This window comes from Caenorhabditis briggsae (assembly GCF_000004555.2).
Source record: "Caenorhabditis briggsae complete genome, chrV, whole genome shotgun sequence".
Classification (NCBI taxonomy): domain Eukaryota; kingdom Metazoa; phylum Nematoda; class Chromadorea; order Rhabditida; family Rhabditidae; genus Caenorhabditis; species Caenorhabditis briggsae.
The window spans coordinates 7,212,265-7,232,721 of NC_013488.2; the positions used below are offsets into that span (position 1 = coordinate 7,212,265).

At 37.7% G+C, this 20,457-nt stretch overlaps 6 protein-coding genes across 6 annotated transcripts in view; 3 read left to right on the forward strand and 3 right to left on the reverse strand.

The window, feature by feature from the left end:
• Cbr-acr-23 overlaps positions 1–3,526 on the reverse strand; it is a gene marked incomplete at both ends in the record, with an annotated part of 3,661 nt that extends 135 nt beyond the window's left edge. The window contains 10 exons of the mRNA XM_002647523.2: positions 1–263; positions 380–415; positions 940–1,317; positions 1,367–1,497; positions 1,696–1,882; positions 2,549–2,684; positions 2,732–2,885; positions 2,936–3,045; positions 3,089–3,133; positions 3,332–3,526. The exon at positions 1–263 is cut by the window's left edge and continues 135 nt beyond it. Of these exons, the coding sequence (XP_002647569.2) occupies positions 1–263; positions 380–415; positions 940–1,317; positions 1,367–1,497; positions 1,696–1,882; positions 2,549–2,684; positions 2,732–2,885; positions 2,936–3,045; positions 3,089–3,133; positions 3,332–3,526 (1,635 nt within the window). The remainder of the gene's footprint in view (positions 264–379; positions 416–939; positions 1,318–1,366; positions 1,498–1,695; positions 1,883–2,548; positions 2,685–2,731; positions 2,886–2,935; positions 3,046–3,088; positions 3,134–3,331) is intronic.
• Positions 3,527–9,906: 6,380 nt separating this feature from the next.
• Cbr-srx-41 lies at positions 9,907–11,395 on the forward strand (the record flags this gene model as incomplete). Its single annotated transcript, XM_002647524.1, has 7 exons — positions 9,907–9,996; positions 10,098–10,258; positions 10,309–10,455; positions 10,505–10,581; positions 10,666–10,841; positions 11,017–11,287; positions 11,337–11,395. The coding sequence occupies 7 exons, from the start codon at positions 9,907–9,909 to the stop codon at positions 11,393–11,395; spliced, it is 981 nt and encodes a 326-aa protein (XP_002647570.1).
• Positions 11,396–11,599: 204 nt separating this feature from the next.
• CBG06657 lies at positions 11,600–12,229 on the reverse strand (the record flags this gene model as incomplete). Its single annotated transcript, XM_002647525.1, has 4 exons — positions 11,600–11,701; positions 11,763–11,831; positions 11,880–12,078; positions 12,126–12,229. 4 exons carry the CDS (start codon positions 12,227–12,229, stop codon positions 11,600–11,602), a joined length of 474 nt encoding a protein of 157 aa, XP_002647571.1.
• Positions 12,230–13,778: 1,549 nt separating this feature from the next.
• Positions 13,779–15,292, forward strand: CBG06658 (the record flags this gene model as incomplete). Its single annotated transcript, XM_002647526.1, has 5 exons — positions 13,779–13,937; positions 13,996–14,644; positions 14,697–14,803; positions 14,873–15,034; positions 15,104–15,292. The coding sequence occupies 5 exons, from the start codon at positions 13,779–13,781 to the stop codon at positions 15,290–15,292; spliced, it is 1,266 nt and encodes a 421-aa protein (XP_002647572.1).
• A 982-nt stretch (positions 15,293–16,274) lies between these two features.
• Positions 16,275–16,606, forward strand: CBG06659 (the record flags this gene model as incomplete). Its single annotated transcript, XM_045237248.1, has 2 exons — positions 16,275–16,320; positions 16,374–16,606. 2 exons carry the CDS (start codon positions 16,275–16,277, stop codon positions 16,604–16,606), a joined length of 279 nt encoding a protein of 92 aa, XP_045093276.1.
• An 892-nt stretch (positions 16,607–17,498) lies between these two features.
• Positions 17,499–18,833, reverse strand: Cbr-str-113 (the record flags this gene model as incomplete). Its single annotated transcript, XM_002647528.2, has 8 exons — positions 17,499–17,536; positions 17,609–17,786; positions 17,833–18,033; positions 18,082–18,145; positions 18,190–18,324; positions 18,367–18,445; positions 18,504–18,588; positions 18,636–18,833. The coding sequence occupies 8 exons, from the start codon at positions 18,831–18,833 to the stop codon at positions 17,499–17,501; spliced, it is 978 nt and encodes a 325-aa protein (XP_002647574.2).
• Between the last annotated feature and the right edge of the window lie 1,624 nt (positions 18,834–20,457).

The following is a 20,457-nucleotide window of genomic DNA, read 5'->3' on the forward strand; positions in this document are numbered from 1 at the left end:
CACTAAATTGATCCCGATTGCTGAGAATAAGAAAAATACGGTGAACACAATCAAGAACATTCTTTCCAGCACAGCGGCCACCCAGTCCCATTCAAGCTCTACTATGTTTCTAGTGTTAAATGGTGACAATTGAATTTCAGTTGGTTTTAAGACACTGTGAATACTAGTACTTGACGGTACTCGGTTCAAATTTGGGATATTTAGAGATTCCGTATAGCTGGTATCCATAGGAGCGGCGAATGATTCAAGGGTGCCGGGTTCTTCTGAAAATCAACTTTGTTAGAAATGAAAACATTTATAAAAGAATTCTATAGGTTGGAAAGCATGATCGTAGAGTTTCTCCAAATTTTAAGCTTAAAAAACACTCGCTAAAACTTACCGATTCTCGACCATTTAGGCATAAGCCATTTTTTCGCTATAAAAATTCTATTTCACTGGAATAATCACATGTATTGGAAATTTCTTTTGATACAAGGAGCATAACCTACCGTAAAACTGTAATCAAAAGGCCCCGACACTATCAAGTTTAAGCTCAAAAATTTTGGCTCCGATAAGAGAACTGATGAATTGTTTATCATAATATAACAAGTAGTGAATTTCAAAAGTTTTAATTTTCACATCAAAGTACTGAAATTTCAAAAACTTTTGTGAGCCACGTGAATATTTTGAATCTCCCAAAAGATGGACCGTTAAGTTTTTGGGAGCAACGTGTTTTTTCAACAAATAAAACAGAAATATTAACACTTTCTGAATATTTTTCCCGAAATTAAAACTTTTGAAAACCACTACTTGTTATATTATGATAAACAATTCATCAGTTGGCAACTTATTTATATCTATGACAGAAACCGAGATAAAATGGCTAAAACTTAAAAGCTAGGAGCCCTTCTATTGCAGGTTTTTCGGTAACTTATTTTCAAAAAATATTATCACACTTACCCGCCTGCGAAGGCGATGAGTCAATAATCCCGATATCATGATTTTTGTAATCAGAGATTTGATTGAATTTTTGCGTTCCATCATTTGACGTTGCCATCAATTTCGAATGATCCCTAGCCAGTTTATACACTTTTGTCCACATACTATCTCTCCGTTGCATTCGTTTCCGTTGTTTCTCTTCCTTTGCTCTTTTGGCATATGCTTGCCTCATAACCAATGGCATCTGTATCCATACAAATGGAGCTATTCTATGAGTCCATTTCATTGTGTTTGATGCAGGGGGTGTACCGATAGATCCTAACTTTTGCACAAAAATTACTGATGACGCGGCTAGAGTCCCGAATGAGATGATGGTAATCATGAGTGTATAGAAGAGTCCTGAAGTTAGAATTCAGATGAATATCCATTTTTCTAGTATTACGTTTACCTATTAAAGGGACACAGGTAGAAGTTGAAGGCATTTTATCAGAAACCATGAAAATCATAATGGACATTGATAGAAGCGTCGTGATTCCCAACGTTATTTTTTCCTGCCTCAAATCATGAACCGATGATGATCTGAATAATGAAATAGTGAACTTTCAAAACTCCGTAGTACATAGATCTTAGTTACAGGAGAAGTTTTAGCCTAGAAGCATCACAACATCTACATCACCAAAGGTGGCTAATGGGAGAAGAGAAAAAACGGACGCACACGAAACATATCTGAACAAAAATAGGGACATATAGGGGTTAGATATTAGTTTCCAAACGCACACATTGCAGAAATTGGTGAACGGATTGACTGACGTGAAAAATCCGATGATTGATATGAAGGTGATGACTGCGGTGGGTGCAATGAGGTTGAGAACATAGTAAAGAGGCTTTCGTTGAATCACTACGTCGTAATGAAGCAAGGTGTAGTTGTTTGGACAGCAAGAGTACTTCTTTTCCTGACGGTCTACTGAAAACAACTTGAAATTTAGTATAGATATTACTTGTTGACGATCCGATTCCGGGCCGACTGATAACTCGCTTCAAAATGGGAATTGTGAGCAAAACATACCAAATGATAGACCTCGGCGAGCTCTACAACGTCCAAAAAAATCGACCGGCTTCGAAAGCGCTATCATGATCCGGGCCAACGTTTACCATTAAATCAGTGAACGGGTGCGGACCGAAATTTGATAGTAGTGCCGGGCGAAAATCGCCAGCCCGGACCAAAATACCGCTTTTGAAGCTGGCTGATTCTTATTGGTGGTTGTAGAGCTATCCGAGCTCTACCATCTGGTATGCTGTTTGCCCATAATTTTCATTTTGGAGCCAGTTATCAGCCGGCCCGTAGACAAGTATGGTAGGGATTTTTTGCTTTTTTGAATTTTGTGAGATATTTTTATTCATTAATAGCTAACTCAAAAGAAATTGAGCAAATGATGATCTTGAAAATTATCTTTTATGTCTGTGATTTTACGTATTGCAAGAGTTCTAGAATGTGGGTAGGAATGCAAAGCAGTTCATTCGCTAATCCTCACCAGAAGTGACAGACACTCATTTCTAAAACTATTTTTTGAATGTTCTGAACTTTTGGTTTTTGGCATTTTCTATGAAAATAAAGCAATTATTCACTCACCATGTGTGACCAACACACTCCAAGCGTCGTTTTCCAGAAAATTCTGAAGTCCAACGGGACCATTTTTGAAAATATGGGGATAATAGTCAATTAAGCTATTATCAAACGACCAGCTTCCAAACGTCATTCTGCATTTCTAAAGGAATTAACACTAACTTGCTTGTCTGTAGTAATTCAACCTACCTGCATATCAAACGGGAAGAATCTCAGGTTTAGGAGACAGCTAATTTTATAGATTGTCGGGTATAGAAGTTCTATTCTTGCACCTCGTTGTTTTCCTAATGTAGTAACCTTGACATGTGTGAGTTTTTTTGATGCAGAGTCGTCCATCTCGAGGCTGCAAGTTTAGGAACGAAAAATCATTTTATCCGAATTTTCTAGACTCACGAATTATACAATGTAGTATCCGGCAGCCAGACATCATCATGTCGAACCATTATTTCCGTTTCATTGTCGAATTCGTCAGGATCCCATCCTAACATTTGGTCTACCCATCGCTATAAAAATAGGATTGTGACCAACAAAACAACGACAACTGACCTCCACTACCCATGCATTTAATAGTAGGAATTGTTGGGGCTCGTTCTGAAATAATAGCTCTGAAGATCTAACTGGGTGAAATTGTGTGTTCGAATAAGCCAAAAAATTTCAGATGAAATTTTCAGCATCTGGCCAGAAAGAATAATCATTGTGGATGACTTGACTTATTCCATTTTTTTCGAAAATTTCCAAAATATATTTTTTAATTTGAATTTTCAAAACAAAAAACTCAAAACTACTCACCACTTGAATAATTTGGTACAACTGTATGGACATGGACACATTAATTGGCGAATCTTTTTTTACTTTTGGTATTAATCCTTTCTGATAATTTTCCAAAATATTGTTAGCCAGTTCATATTGAATTGGCAATTCTGAATTAAATGATAGCACACCGGATAAGAATATTGATGTTAATATAGCGTAGAAATTGATCATCTGAAAATTTAGAGATTTTTCAATTCAAGCGCTGGAAAAGAATTTGCACAATTAAAAAAAAAACATCGAGTCCAAAAAATTAGCGGAAAGACTCGATAAAAATAATTGAAAATACGATTAGGCTGGGTGGAAAAAGGGAAAAGGGCAATGGAGATGGAAATAGAAGCACTTTGGTTTTCGAACCTTGATTTGTAAAGAACAAATTGCAACTCGCATTTGAAAACCTTACCATAACTGCTCTAATAGAAGCCAGCCCTATCCGTGCACTTCGAGCTAAATTGCCGTAAAAACAGTAATACAACGCCACATGTAATATAACGCCGGCTCGGGGACATTTCAGAGCCCGACGTTTCGGAACCACGACGTTTCAGAACTACGACGTTTCAGAACCCGACGTTTCGGAACTTTTCTGCATTTTTGAAATAGTGGTTTTTGTACATAAAATGAGTATTGCTCATTTCAATCTGTTGTTTCTCTGTTTTTTTTATTCGTTCTCATCTACTGTGCTCCAAATAATGATAGATTCACACTCGGAAACTCTCAAAAAATAGAAAAAAGGTGATATTTTCAAAAACGGTGTTATTGCTGAACGTATGCAAAAATGAAACTCATATTCTCCGGCTAAATTTTTTTTCGTACTTTTAGACTTCGTTTTTTAAAAATTTCAATTTTTTTCGATTTTTTGAGAGTTTCCAAATGTGAATCTATCATTATTTGGAGTACGATAGATGAGAACGAAAAAAAAACAGAAAAACAACAAATTGAAATGAGCAATACTCCTTTTATGTACAAAAATCATTATGCAAAAATTCAGAAAAGTTCCGAAACGTCGGGTTCTGAAACGTCGTAGTTCTGAAACGTCGTGGTTCCGAAACGTCGGGTTCTGAAACGTTCCGGAGCCATAACGCCATCTAATACAACGCCACCCTATTTAGGTGCTTAAATATACCTCAAAGTTGCAAAACAAGGTTTTTCTTGCTTGATTCACAGAGTAGCTGTGGGATCTAAAGATTTCGTATCATTTGCATATATTTCTACTCTTCTAATCAAATAAAAAACCAAATTTTGTTACCTCACATCATCCAAAAATACCCCCCCCCCAATAGAACGCCATGGCGCTATATTACAGATTTTACGGTATCTCGATTCCTATAAAATATATCAAAAATTGGCCAACTGATACAATTTTGAATATTTACAAGAGAAATGCAATAGTTTCCAATTTCAGGAAACTTGGTGAAAATTTTCGGTGTAGGTATATCGAGTATTTTCTGAACTCATAAAATTTGAATCTATAAAACCTAACGGGTTACCAAGAAAAAAACTCATAAAACTCTAAAGGTTTAGTTCATAGAAATGACCACGAAACAAAAGCATGCGTTTTTTTTAATCCAGGACCCACTCGTCCTCTCTTCCCTCAAAAAAAAAGAGCGCGCTCAAAGAGCACCGACTGGCATCGAGAATCTTTTTGATCTCCGTCATTCTTTTCTGTCTTTATCCTCTATCAATTCGTGAGTGAGAGTAAAAGAGTGTGGCTGTGCAAGAAATTGAGATGTATCGGATTTCTCCCATTTGTCATGTCTACACCCATTGTCTTGAAACATTTTCATAAATAATCATCATCGACAATTTGTCCCCGTATCGATAGAGATTTTTTGAATCTTTTAGAAAAGTTTGACAATCATGGAGATATTTTTTGGTAAAATGAAAAAAGAAACAAGGACCGCGAAAAAGTAAGATTTTTTAGGTTGGTGTAGAAAACTGAGAATTTTTAAAACCTAACAAATTTTTGAAAATAGAAAACTCGATTCAATGAAAAATGGTAGCTAAAATATGAGAGGGTAAAGGAAACCGATGTCTTATGAAATTAAAATATGAGACCATGGAAGAGAGAATAATGGAAAGCACCAAGTCTACGGGAAATGAAATGAGTAAGAAATATGAAAATTGGTGAGGAAGAGGAAAAGAAATAATAGAATAAATTGAAATTGATGAGTTTCGTATTTCGTCAGAAATTCAAATGGAAATGAAGGAAAGAATGATATGTTTTGAGAAATAATTAACGAGATAGGTTGAAGTTATAGTTTCATTTTTCTGAAAATTGACACCTTTAATAAAAGGGCCCCTCTAATATATGCGCCCTGAAGGGCTCCCTGTAATAGAAGCAGTTTAATTGATAGATTTTCATGAACTTTGATCGAGAATTCGCCAAATGTTTCAATGAAAATTTTCGAGAAAAATGACTGGAAAAATAGAAGGGCCCTCTAATTGAAGGGCATAGAAGGGCCCGCCATGGACCGGTTCGCGCCTGAAGAAATTTTCAAAGCCCGGTATCGAAAAACCTGCATTTTTTAGCCAGATTCTGAGATCTTAAATCAATTTTCTCTAAAATTTCCTTGTTTGTTCGGTTTGTTTGTCTGTTATAATTTTTCTACGATTTCAACATTTTTGATCAAAACAAAAAACACCGGATTTCACAAAACGCATTTTTGTGAAAATAGGCCGGGCCGGGCCAAGTAAATAGTCGCATTTTTTTAAAAATTCAGAAAAGTTGAAAAAAGTTAATTAGGAAAACTTTTTAAAAGATGACTTCTATGATCATACTATCAATTCAATTATGTTTCAAACAGCAAACAAACTGATATATTCAGAAACAGATTTCAAATTTCCAACAACAAGATTTTGGAGCCGACTCAATAACAAGTCCAAAATAGTTAGTCGTTGGCCTCCAATGAAAAAAGTTGAGTGGCTCCAAATGCAATACCCTAGCTTTACTACGCCACATGTGGGTTTTTTTGAGAAGAACCAAAAAAAGAAAAATGTTCTTCCCAAGATGCGGAGGGGTGAGCTCTTTCAATTGAATTCCTTCTATTTTTGAATTTTCAGGAAAACATCGGAAAAGAACAGGTAGAAAAAGGTTAGCATAAAAGTGATGGACCTAAATAAATATCCTTCCACATCACTAATCGGAAGCAAGATGTAATATTTATTGGACTATAATCGATTTCCAGAAAAAATGATCAAAAACAGATATCACATCTGATCGGCGCTGTTATCGTCTGATTTTTGACGCTCTGGTGTAGCAATTGGTACTTCTCTCTATCTCTTTCATTCCTCGGTCGTTGGGTAGAGTCGGAGATAGGGCACGAGTTCATTGAGCAATGATAATTGATGATAGAGAGGAGAAGGAGGATGATAATAGAACAAATGCTGGTGTTTTAGGCAGAATATACTGTAAACCAAAAATTCTATCATGAAAAAAAGAGAAACGAGAAAATAACTATTGACCAGGATCTGCAAAATTGAGTTCGGGATAAATCACAATAACATGAAAAGGATGGAGAACATCAATCAGTATCAAAAGTACTAATCAAGGATCACAGCTCATCTCCGCACCCGATGCCTGGAAACAACCCGACCGCTATCATAACGGATGCCAGGACCACCACAAACGGAACTTCACACGCCATTGAATCTCACTGTTTCCGGACATCTCATCTGAAAGGCGTAGCTTGTTTGAAGTCGGATGAACCTCAAAAAAATCGTTCTTTTAATTTTGTCTAACACGCTCGAAAAATCTGTCCAGGATTGGTATATGTATTAGGCTTATTCGGGACGGCGCATGGTGTATCGATCTTTTGCTTTTCGAAGAATTCGTACCGGCCATGCTTTTAAAACCGGCCATGCTTTACGTTGCTCTAATTTTCTTTGTTTCTAACTTTTTTCTGATTTGGAGACACTTTTGTTTTAAGTCCATGTCCAGCAAATATTCTTTCTAGTTTATGGTCTCTAAAATAGGATTTCAAAAAACCACCTTTATATTTTTACGTAATATTTTCGTTTAAAAATTTCAGAGATATATGATGTGTGACTAAGCCTGCCCCATTAAAAATTGTCAACAAGTTATTGAAAAAAAGCTTTTGTGCTTAATGAAGCTCATTTCACAGAGAAGGTGCCTATTTTTTCTTGTGGAAAGTTCTAGTATAAATATGTGCGGTGTTCGCAAAACCAAACATCTATTCACAGTAATTCTTTTTTGATCTGACATACCTTGAAAACATTCTCGAAACAGCTTAACGCATGATAAACTGAATTGCATCCTTTCGAAAAAAAACCGGAAGCTTTGTTTCCTGTGATGTTGATTTCCAGTAAACACTTTGATATACGTAATAGACTTCTATCCATTTTTTCTTTCAGATAAAGTCCGACATATTTCCTTTAAGATCCACTTTTCCAAAAACGTAGTAAGTGATTATCCGATCACAAAATTGCCTTGCTTGGATTTTTCAAGTTCTTCGAACTTCTGACCTTTTGTGTGACTTCGATACCAGTTTTTATCAAAATCTTTCACATATATTTTTCAAACTATGTCTTCTGTCTTCATCCATGAAAGTGGGGCCCTGTTTCGCCTGAAGTTCTATAAGTTTACTTAGCAATCGAATAATTCACTGAAGCTATTAAAATCAGTGGACCATTTTCATCAGTATTAAGATCCGATTGTTCCGGTCATTTGATGTTACAATATTGTAAATCTGAACTGTGATGTGATATGTGTCACTGACGTCTCTCTTGCACTTTAAGACAATAAAGATATGTCCCATTGTTTCCCAGAACCTTATCTCTAGGATCTTAGAGCACAGTAACACCTATGAATAAGGATAATCTTATAATGATTATTGAGACGGATTTAGGCGCTAAGTACAAAGAATAGACAATAGAGGAAGATGGAGAACAATACGAGTAGCTGAATGGATTAGGTGAATCTCATTGAAAAATTATCTTTAAATATCTGAAAAAGTATATTATTTGGCACATATGCATTTCTGATAACCACGGTTACGGTACCTCAAAATTTTAAGTAGTATTCTAGCTCACATCACTTTAGTTTCTCATATACTTGGAATTCCAAATGGATACAATTTTTTGAACTTTGAATTATTCAATGCACTCCGAGTGATTTTAACTTTTTTGAGATCACAAATCTCACAAAATTTGCTATCTTCTTGACTTTTGGTGTCGCTAAACCAATATTCTAGACAAAAAATTCTGTCCTGACCTTATTAAAAGTATGAATCTTAATAAAATTCTCAGAATCTGCTCATCTTTTTCGTCAAACATAAGTCCCTCCTTTTCTTCTAAAAAAATCTCATTTTGAAATTTCATTTCGTTTTTCTTTCTACGCATTCAATAAGGAACTCAAGTGAAGAAACTCTTTCACAGATTTTCCAAGTTTCTCTTTAAATAATTTTTGACGAATACTTTTTTTTTTGGAAAAGCGGAAAAAATCGACCGGAATGGCCAATCTTTAAATGGCTATTGAGTCCTTTGTTCCTGCTTACTGGCCTTGAAGAATGTCCCATTCCTGCTTAACCCAAAGGCCTACTATTAGAATTGGGAATTTTCTTGATCCTCGAAACCAATTCACATATATGTTTTTTTCTAGCCCTTTCAGGATTGCATTTTTTCTAGAAGGTTTTGTATAATTAAAATTAAAAATTGGTCTGAATGAATCCTTCCACCCCCGTCTTCTTTTGTTGAATGTTCGAGACTTCCGCTTGCTACACGCACGTTTTGTCGAAAAATAATTAGTTTCCTATTCCATCGTCTCTAACATTTTCATCATTTGAACCACTCGATTTCAACTCTTCAGTTTTATTTATGCACAATTTCATCCATATTGAACAATTATGCAAAAAAATTGGTTTCCATTCGTTCACCATATAAATTCAAATTTTTTTTGCTTCTGAATCAAAAATAGACAAAGAACGATAAAAACTTCTTTTTTTTTTGCAATTTGCTAAAAACATAACGTAAGACCTGTTTTAGGAGGACCCCTTTCAAAGAAAGGCCCCTCAAATAGAAGGGCCCCTTGTGTAAGGAAGGTCCCCCTTCAGAATGTGTCTTGAAATTAGAACAATTCCGAAAATTGTCATTGAAAAATATTCCGGGAATTCCATACTTCAATAGAAGTTTGTTGGAATACTATTTTTCAGCTTAAAAACAGATTTTCATGAATTTTAAACGAAAATTCGCCGAATTTTTGATGAAAAATTTCTTTAAAAATTGCTGGAAAAATACAAGGATTCTAATTGGAGAGCCCCTATAATAGAAGGGCCCTCCGGAGGTACCTTGGAAAAATAGAATGATCGGCCCTTCTAATATAGGTTTTACGGTATTTCCTTTTTAACGATTCTTTTCTCACAATCTGAATATCGTTGAGCTGATTTGAAATGATGAGTAATAAAATGAACTATCACAAAGTTTTTCGGTTTTTAGTCTTGCTCATTTTTCGGTCTACTTCATTTCTTCTAACTATTGAACTTTGATTATCCTCTCATGGAGCGTAACATAATTTTTTTTTAATTCAGAATCAGAACAAAATGAACTCTACTAATGAAACTGATCTTCTTGTCCAACCAGCGGTTTCAAGCCAATCACAAAGGATTGTAGTAACAATGGTCATTTTTTTGGTGAGCATTAAAAAATCGGAAAGTGTGAAAACCTAAATCTAGCTCGCAGCTGAAAACATGAAAACCTTTTTGAATATCAAAAAGTAATTTTATGATTTCAGATCTCATTAACTGGACTGATTGGCAATTTATCTGTCTTCATGTTTGCCACCACTTTGAAAACTTTACAAAACTCTTTTGGTCGTTTGTCAGCTTCTCAATCCTTTGCTGAAGTCATTTTGTGTGCAGTGTTCATGTGCTTTTACTGTCCCATGGTCTTGTTGTAAGTTTCAGATAATACCCAGAAATATTGAATTGTTTTATGATTTAAAGGGATATTCCTTCGTTCAAGCTCGCTTCTGCCCATGCCGGCCTAATCCTTCTTTTCTGTTACGACGTCTGCATTTTTTCCCACTTGTTTATTGCTGTCAACCGTCTGTGTGCTATTTCGTTCCCAATTGAGTATAGCAACATTTTTAAGTGAGTTCGGAAAAAAGTAATTTAATTGATGTTATATACGAATTTTTAGCGAGAGAAACACGAGGGTTCTAATTGGTCTCGCCTACGCCATCCCATGCTTCACATCCATCTACATGCACCTAGCCAGTCAGTTCAATTTTTGTGTCTGAACTCTTGCACATAAAGATGTTCAGGGGATCTTTGAACACCCGTTATTTTTTCTCTTTTCAGACAATTGCCTTCTCCCATACGTGGATTTCGGATGGTACTTTGGTGTCAACACATCAGCGGATTGTGACGTCATCCGATTTTATATTGACTTTTGCAAAGATTTCGGGGTCGTTGCATTGATTGCTATCGTTGATGTTATGACTATTATAATGATCAAAGTTACGGCTCCTGGAATGGTTAGTGAAAAATTTTTAGAAATCGAGAACTACTGAACTATGATGGATTATTTTGTTAATCATGAACTGATCGATTCTTCTCGGATCACTGCATATGTTTGAAAGTTTAGGTTGATTCATAAGTACCAAAGTAGTCCAAACTTGTAGAGAATATAACAAGAACATGGCTTTGCAGCGTCTCATGTCTGCCAATTGTGTTCAAAGTCAGAAGAAGCGTGAACGAGAAATCACCTTTGTTAAGCAATGCATCATTCAAGGAGCCGTATTCGCCACAGAGCTTGTGTTCTTTTTCATAATCTCAGGCATGCAAACCCAGCCTGTAATGATTTTCTTGTGTACAACTGTTTCTTGGAGCCTTGTACACACCATCGACCCGTTGATCTTGATTTTGTTAAACCGAGAATTCCGAAATATGTTGATGAAGAATCCGATTGGGCGAGCGAGGAGTGAGTTTGTAATATTTCTCGTATCGAATGGAAATTCAAACGTTTTCAGCCACCCGAGTTACTTACTCCACTCAACCAATCGATCAAGTCAGCAGTACTCACACATGACTGATTTCTGAAATTAATATAATCGGTCTACAAATAAAATTTTTTATTCATATTTTTTGCTATATTTGGTAAACATGATTGTGTCAATGGTGATGAAATTGATTCTTAAACTTTCTAGATAAGAGTTTTCGATGCACAACTCTTCTCTAGGTGAAAAAGAGAAATGTGTTGGACACGGGAGTTAAAATAAAATAGTGAATTAATCTACTGGGCTGACACTGGAGCGTGTTGAGCGTCAACTTGAGCATTTTCCGCGGCAAGTGCTGCTTCGGCAGTAGCGAGTTCCTGGCGAAGTTGTTCAACATACTGCAAAAATATATTACTTGAATAGATAGTTCTGAATACTAAGAATTCAAAAGTAACATACGTCAGCGGCGTGGACTGCATCTCTTTGCTTTCTGCATTCCAACTTGCAAGTTTCATAGGCGCTGGCAACCTATAATAATCATTTTATGTTTTAAAATTGGATCTTTGCAAGTTATACCTTCAATGACTTTGGTGGAGACACTCTGTGTTTCTGAACGGCCTGTGGTTGAACAATTGCTTCTTCAGCTTCCTCTTCTTCGACTTCCTGGTGAGCAACTTCTGGAGCAGTTTCGTTGACGGCTTCTGGCTCATCAACAACGACAACTTTTTCAGCCTTAACCTTCTTCACCTTTTCAGCCTTCTCGACCTTTTCTGCCCTGAAAAATTGTTAATTTCAACGGTATCGTTAGTGGATAAAACTTACTTGGCTCCCTTCTTCTCTCCCTTGACTGGCTTTTTACAGTCAATCGATGACACTAAAAGAAGCGCACAGACGGCAAGAACCACTAATGTTTTTCTGTTCAGCATGATCTATCTAAAAAATTAACAATAAGACGAAAACTTAAAAAATAGTTGGAGAAAGCTAAAAAGTGTAAAACTTGAAAAACTGATAGGGAATTGCAACTTGAAGAATTGATATGGAATCGATTCGGTTTATAAACAAAGTGTGCTTCGAATGATAGGCACACCGTTTTTGTGCACTTTCAGTTTGTACGTCATATAAGATATCATTGACGTAAACTGATTGGAGACAGAGAAAGTAAGGCGACGTTGCTCAATTGATCAAATTGATAGGAATCACGAGCAAAAATAGGTGTTGAACGTTCATAGAGGAGTTGTTTTGATTAAGGTCTGGTGACAGGGACCTTGTTAGACAACTGTTGTTTCTATATTTGAAGCGGCATTGTTACGAAATTTAACCATACTAATTTGCTCAGCAGGGTATTATACCGACATTGGTTTTCCCAGTTTTGATTAGTGAAAAAACACGAGTTGTGGCTGAAGTAGCTCACAAGGGAGCCTGTTAGGTTGATATTTTAATTGCCAAAAACCAACTATGCTGTATTAAAAGAGCGTCTTTCAGGAACCTGTCGAAATCTGCTAAAATGCTTGTCAGTGATAATTTTTAAAGGAGAAATCAGTTGTTTTTTGAAATAGTCGTCTTGTCTCATTACAGGTTTCTGGGCGCAATGTTTCATATTTTTTCCTTTCGATCATACTTACAACCGGCCGGGCTGAGCTGGGCTTTCTTCCAGAATATTCAAAGATCGGTCTGGATTTTCAGTATTTGTTTTCCTGTGTTTTCAAAAAATGTTTGGGTCAAAAAACCAATTTTCGGTCAAATGACAGACCGGCTAAAAACGGGGTGTCATTAAAAAGGACAAAACAATTTGAAAAGAATTTCTGAAATTTAATAATTTTTCAAATTTGGATTACCAAGGCCCTGATTTTCCTGGTATGCTCCAGGCATGCATCCATACTTTTCCTTATTTTTTTCATCACTTTTCATACGCGAAATTGAAAATTTGAGAATCCCATACCGTAAAACCTGTAATAGAAGGGCCCTCTAACTTTAAACTTTGACCCAATTTTTCTTGATTCCTGTCAAAGATATAAAAAAGTCACCAACTGATAAATTGTTCATCATAATATCAGAAGTGTTATGACAGGTGACACATTTTGATATCTTGCGTAGGAGTTGAGATAATTGAGCTAAAATTTGACAATGGGGCCCTTCTATTACAGGTTTTGGCGGTATGTTCAGAAAAAAGAGGTCATGGTAGTATCGGAGTTGCCATTTTTTCCCCTAGTATTACACGATGACTAATTTGGTGGGGATGTTTTCGAAGATCAAACAACCGCATTTCACCCGTCCTCCGTTGCTCATACACACACACACAAGACACACAATACAATAATAGGTAGAGACCACAAAGTTGATTGAAATCACGGAAAGAGAGCTAGGGTTTATAAAGAGCACACTCAAGAAAAAGTTCGTATTCTTGTCTTGGCAGCTGTCGAGCGTTTCTCCTTGGTCTATCGATATTTTACCTATTGTTTGCCAAAATTAAATCTAATGGCTACTGATAACTCATTGACTATCCTTGAAGATGGAAACGGACTTTTTGGAACCCATGTCACTCTGAAAGATGTGAATGATGCTATACGAGAACAAATGGACACGGATCTTGAACTGACACCAAAAAGCAAAATGACTGTCATAGGGGATGGAAATGTAAGTAGTTTTCTAGTAAGGAACTTAGGAATAAAATTGGGAATTGAATATTTTATAGGGGTTTTCCTCTTGTGTCATTCTCATTAGCTGCAAATGGAACAAACCTTCCGACACTCTCCCTCATAAGATTGTCCTCAAAGTTGTGTCATTCTCACATATCAAAGCGTTAATTAGTAAAGCAGAGAAGGAAGGAATATTCAAAAAATCAGAAAATGAGAAGAAAGACATGAATGCTAATTTTGAGATTTCTATTCAAAGGATTCACAACCAAGAAGTGGATTTTTATAATGTTTTGAAAAAAGGAGAACCGGAGAACCTTTTGATACTGAAGGTCTATTTTACCAGCAAATTCGATGAGAACAATAAGACCAAAGGATTCATTGGGATGGAATATATTGAAGGTTCGGAAACTCGGCATTCATATGAAAACTGTACTGTGAAAGAAATCCAACCCGTTCTAAAAGCGATAGCACATATTCAAGCTTTAACAGTTTCCACACCAGAAGAAGAAATCGAAAAAACTTTCAATGATAGCTCCTATACGGAGTCAATGAAGTCAATGATGGAAGGTGACAGAATGACTGGAATTTTTATGCACACGAAAAACCAGAACCCGGAAAGATTCGGAGAGTTGGTCGCCAGCGTTGAAAGGTTGGCACCAGGAATACTAGATTTTGAGAAGGCATGCAATCTCAACAAATATATTGGTTAGTTTTATACCGGTCGAACAGAGCCCAATTTTCCAGCAAAATCTTTCAGGTATTAACAAAAACGTTTTTGTTCATGGTGACCTTTGGTCTGCTAATATACTGTTCGCCCCGGGAAAGGATGCATCAATGTATGTCAGCAAAGTTTTAGACTATCAGGTGAGGGTAAATTGCATTTTCGAGACTGGCATTAAGGCGAAAAGGAAAACTTAATGTCATGCTTTTTAGCTGGCACATATGGGAAATCCGGCTGAAGATTTGGTGCGTTTCTTGTGCTCAACATTATCTGGATCAGAGCGTCGACAGAACTGGGAGCGACTTTTAGAGGATTTTTATGCATATTTCTTGGAGGCAATGCAAACGAGAGAAATTCCATACACACTGGAACAGGTAATGACTTCTTGGGATAACTATTCTGAAGCTAAAATTCAGAACTAAAATAGGTATTTTGATTTTCAGTTGAAACTGTCGTATCGTTCTTATTTTCCGATGGGCGGATTGGCTCTTCTACCTTTATTGGGTCCTGCTGTAGACGTCAAAATAAAATCGATGAGTGAGCAAACGGCTGAAAAGTACCAGAAAGTTTTGGCCGAAAAAATTGAATGCTTATTGGAGGATGTGGAAAAGTTCTACTTGGAGACTATTTGATTATTTTGACTTCTGGAATAAACTTGTCGATTCTATATAAACTTGTCGATTCTATATAAACTTGTCGACTCTATACAAAATTTTGATCCTTTAAAAATTCTGGTCCTTGAAAGCATGCTGATCTTATATTGACTCGAATTAAAGTCATAGTCCTTGAAGGGGACCATACTTTTCATAGATAATTTCGGAATATTTTTTTGCATTTTCTGGATGCACTTGGATCTCAAGCAACGGGTCAGAAAAGGCGCCCCAGCAAACTCGTTGGCCAGAAAACTTTAATAATTTTAAAGTGGACGCAGGTTTGATTTGCTTTTTCGCTCATCGTTTAAAACTTTGATCCTCAGCCAACGAGTTCAGCAGCGAATTTAGAATTTTTGAAAAAATTACTGTGGCGCGCTTTCTGACCCGCTTCCTGAGACCCAAGTGTGGATGGTATAAATTTGTCGAACATTGGGATCTACGAAATTCACTTTGAGGTTCACCCGTGCATCGTAGTACTTTGAATGCTCGTGATGCCAACGTAGGCGCGCCGAAAGAATTATTGAGACTAAAATAGTCCCCCGATAGCTGAACGAACAGTAGGTAGACTATTTATTGCAATACATATTTTTATTCACTACTGAGAACAGGAAGTTCGTTATAACGAACGTCAAAAATCTCAGGATGCTATAAGCATTCAGTTTTTCATTTATGTTTTTTTCCTCTCCTAGTTTGACTATCATGTCCGACGCTATCTGGTTAACTGTAACCCATAAAGCAGCAGTAACTGGTACGGTCCTGAGCTGTGTTATAAATTTTATACTGTAGTATTTCTGAGTACACTGCCTCTTCAGGCCCTTGGTCCTTATAAATACTTGATGGTAACATTTTCGTTCTTTAGTTTATTTTATACAATCGTCGAGACTGTTTTGGAACCAGTAAGGACTTGCATTTCTAGTTTTTCATTTCCATAGTTCTAAATTTTAGTTAATCCACATTTACGATGACACCTGTTTCATTATTCAACGAAAGTCGTACAATTACAGTCTGTAAGTTGTAGGAAGTGGAAATTTCAAAATGCTTTGTATAATGTAATTTTCAGCCACATACTGTGGTTGTATTGCTGTCAGTTTCACACTCTTTGCAGTTCATTTTATTTATCGTTACTGGGCAGTTTGTCAGCCAAAGAAGCTCAAGTTTTTCAAGGGTTCCAACTTCGGATTATGGTTACTTGGAGTTTTTTGTGTTGCTGTTAGCTGGGGCGCATTTTCCTTTTTCTGTTTCCCAGGTAGCCTCAGGGCCCAAAAAAGCTTTCAGTTAGTTCAAGGTGCGTAGCTCGTAATATTTATAAGTTATTTTTTCAGAGAAGTGGCCGAAAAATCATACAACTTGGATACGAGGATAACCGATTATGTAGCCTATACTTTTGTGAGCTCCTGAACCACAAAACTTGTGCCAAGATGTGTTTTTTCAGTGGACCTATGAAAATGGAATCCGAATAATTATAATTCGAAGTATTATCGGTGTTGCGCAGCATTTTTTAGTGATGGTCTCTTCGTTTAGCATTGTTTTTTACTGTGGATGGAATACAGTAGTTGGCATGAGAAAGCCTCGAGACGTGTCACAAACTACAAAAAGGATTCAGAATCAGCTATTCAAAGCGTTGGTACTTCAGGTCAGGCATAGCAATCTCTATGATTACCGGGATTTTTATAGACTGCTCTTCCAACGATTTTCATCTACATTCCCACTATTATTGTTTTTATAACCCCTCTTATCAACTTGGAAATCGGCTCCTGGGGAAGTTTTGCAATTGTCACGATACATTTATATCCAGGAACTGATCCATTAATCCTGTTAATTTTGATTTCTGATTTTAGAGCAGCTCTGATAAAAACCCCACAAAAAATTCTCAATGCTACCAACTCTGTGATTCAAAAATCTACTACTATTTTGTAACTCCCAGCATATAGAACTGTAGTTCATTTTGTAATGAATATATTTATGTTTATATGTACAAGGTGATTTGTTAGAAAGAAAAATATTTAGAAAGTTTACAAGCTAAAAGGCTTTACTTGAGCTCAGCTGGTATGACTTTGCTGCGGAAGATGGGTTGATCCGTCGTTGGGATGCCGAACAGAAGAAATTCCATCCTGAATGATAAATAAGTCCAGATATGAATTATACGATACATGTATAAGCGGAAGCGCAGACATATAGGACAACACTAGTTAGTGATATTGACAGAACTAAAGTTGTTCTTTCCTGAAAACGTTTTTTTCTAAAACTCTGTTTAAGATTGTGTGATGATGCTAGACATAAAAACACAGAACTTACTCAGGAGCGTATTTCGAAAGTCACGGATCAAAAACAGAAGAACGAGAGGATCGATTCCAGGATACAAGTGCACCGTAGCAGTTGTGATATTTCCATAGCATCCGATATTCAGACCAATGAACGGGGTTACAAAAAGCATGGTTGTCGGTATATACATCAAGCATGTTGGAATGATGGTCTAAAACGTTTCTTGAGGTACTGTACTGAAAATGTAACTCTAGTACCTGGAGCACGAGTGCCTTGAAAAGTTGGTCCTGAAGTTCGCGGGTTTTATCAGAAGTTACTCTTGTTGCTCGAATGGTTTTGTAGGTTTTCCATCCACAATGGAATACGGTTCCAAACGAAACTGTCATGATAACTCCATGTTGTAGTATTCCGATCACGTTCCGAGGGTTGATGTATTCAATACCGTTTTCTGTACGCCACTAAAACAGAGTTGGTGTCCCTAGATCGACTGGTTATCCTCAACTTACGTAACTGTATGGGACATTTCCTACCCAATCGGGGTCTAAACCATACGATGTCGTGATGACGTGGCTGAAAGAAGCTTGGTTATAACTCTTAAGCAAATGAAAACTTACAGCACCGCCGCTTTGGTCCTATCCGTCTCTGGATACAGTATGAAAGCGGCGAACCCCCAACTTGCTGCAACCAATGTTGCTCCAAGAATCCATGCAACAAAATATAGTCCTTTAAAATATTTGAGATAGTCTTGTCTGAAAATTGAATTTTTTATAGTGTAACAGTCACTGGAATACCTGCAAGCAGCATAATATCTGTAGATAAAATGAACAGCAAAAAGGGTGAAGCTCATTGCGTAGCAGCCACAGTAGGTTGCTGAAACTATCTACGGTTGTAGAAGAGTAAATACAACAACAATGATGTGTGAACTCACAAGAGATTGCTCTGGCCACCGTTTCCGAGTATTGAAACCGTTTTCTTTGGATTACAAATATTGTGTTGTCATAGATGTGGATCAGCTGAAAAGACATCTTTCTCTTAACATCTTGACTTTTCAAATGCTCACCGGTCGTAGGAATGTCTCAATGGAGGTGTAAAAAAGGCTGAAGATACAGAAAGAAATCATTAGATATTTGTAGGAACCAAGAGTTTTTGTAGGACGAACGGCTAACAAAAAAAGCAAAACAAAGTTGGCCATGGTAGAAATGGTGAACCCGATATGATCGGAGTAGGTTGTGATTTCGAGCCAGTGACTGTCAGACATCCTTTTTCTCCCAACCTGAAAAACTTTCAGTTTGTAGTAGAGCAACATACACATTGGAAATGCTCTAAAATACGGTGAGTAACAACGAATACAATTGCATTCTGAGAAAGAGAGGATGGGGAGAATATCTACGGTTAATATTCTCAGACAATAACAACATTCGACCATAACAAGGAACAGCTGAGAAAATGAAAAAGTCATGATATCCGGTATATCAGAAGACACATAGGAGGAGCTAACAGTGTGTAGGTGTGGTTTGGTTATGCTAAAGAATAATCATCTGGTATGAGAGGCGTTGGAAACTACAGTAACGATCAAGCTTCCTTATATATAAAACGCTCGGCACTTCTGTTAGTCCCGGTGTCAGGCTGTCATCTTTTCGGTTTTTAAATAAGAGTGTGGCTGCCACCAAAACTGAGACCGGGACTTTCCGCACCACACTGCGCCCGTACATAGCTGCGCCATGAGGACCACGCGGGAAGAGGGGGAGGGAGGAGTAGATATTCTATCCTTTGAGAATTAGGAATAGAAAAGTGAGGAGAGGAAAAAACCGAAAGAAAAAATGAACTGCGCCGAAGGCGCAACAGCCAGCAACTTTGTTTCGCAAAATGTTTGCCTTGATATCAGAAACATTCCATCAGTTGACAATGTTTTAATATCTGAAACAAGATAATTAGGTTCAAATGAACGATCTTTTAAAGGAGTTTCACAGATTTCAAAAGTAAAAATTCCAGTTGATTTGAAAAAAAGTTAAAAAAGAAGCCCCGTGACAAAAAAAATGCTTCGAAAAAAATTTAAAATTCTAGAAAAAAACGACTACGTGAATTGGTTTAGAAACCATTGACCTCTTGGAGAGTAATATAAAAGAATAGGGAAATGAAAGAAAGAATCAGTTCTCACCTTCTCTGGGCTCCAGAGAAAGTGACCTGGGTCCCAGGTCCTGGATCCGGGTGACCTGAGTCCGGGTGACCTGGGTCCGGGTGACCTGGGTCCGGGTGACCTGGAGCAGGGTGACCTGGATCCGGGTGACCTGGAGCAGGGTGACCTGGATCCGGGTGGCCTGGATCCGGGTGACCTGGATCCAGGTGGCCTGGATCTGGGTGACCTGAATCCGGGTGACCTGGATCCGGTGTCCTGGATCCGGGTGATTTGAATCCGGGTGACCTGGAGCAGGGTGACCCTGACCGGGTGACCTGAATCCGGGTGATTTGGAGCAGGGTGACCTGGATCCGGGTGACCTGGATCCGGGTGACCTGGATCCAGGTGGCCTGGATCTGGGTGACCTGAATCCGGGTGACCTGGATCCGGTGTCCTGGATCCGGGTGACCTCGAGCAGGGTGACCCTGACCGGGTGACCTGAATCCGGGTGATTTGGAGCAGGGTGACCTGGATCCGAGTGACCTGGGTCCGGGTGACCTGGAGCAGGGTGACCTGGATACGGGTGACCTGGATCCGGGTGACCTGGATCCAGGTGGCCTGGATCTGGGTGGCCTGAATCCGGGTGACCTGGATCCGGTGTCCTGGATCCGGGTGACCTGAATCCGGGTGACCTGAATCCGGGTGATTTGGAGCAGGGTGACCTGGATCCGAGTGACCTGTCCGGGTGGCCTGGGTCCGGGTGACC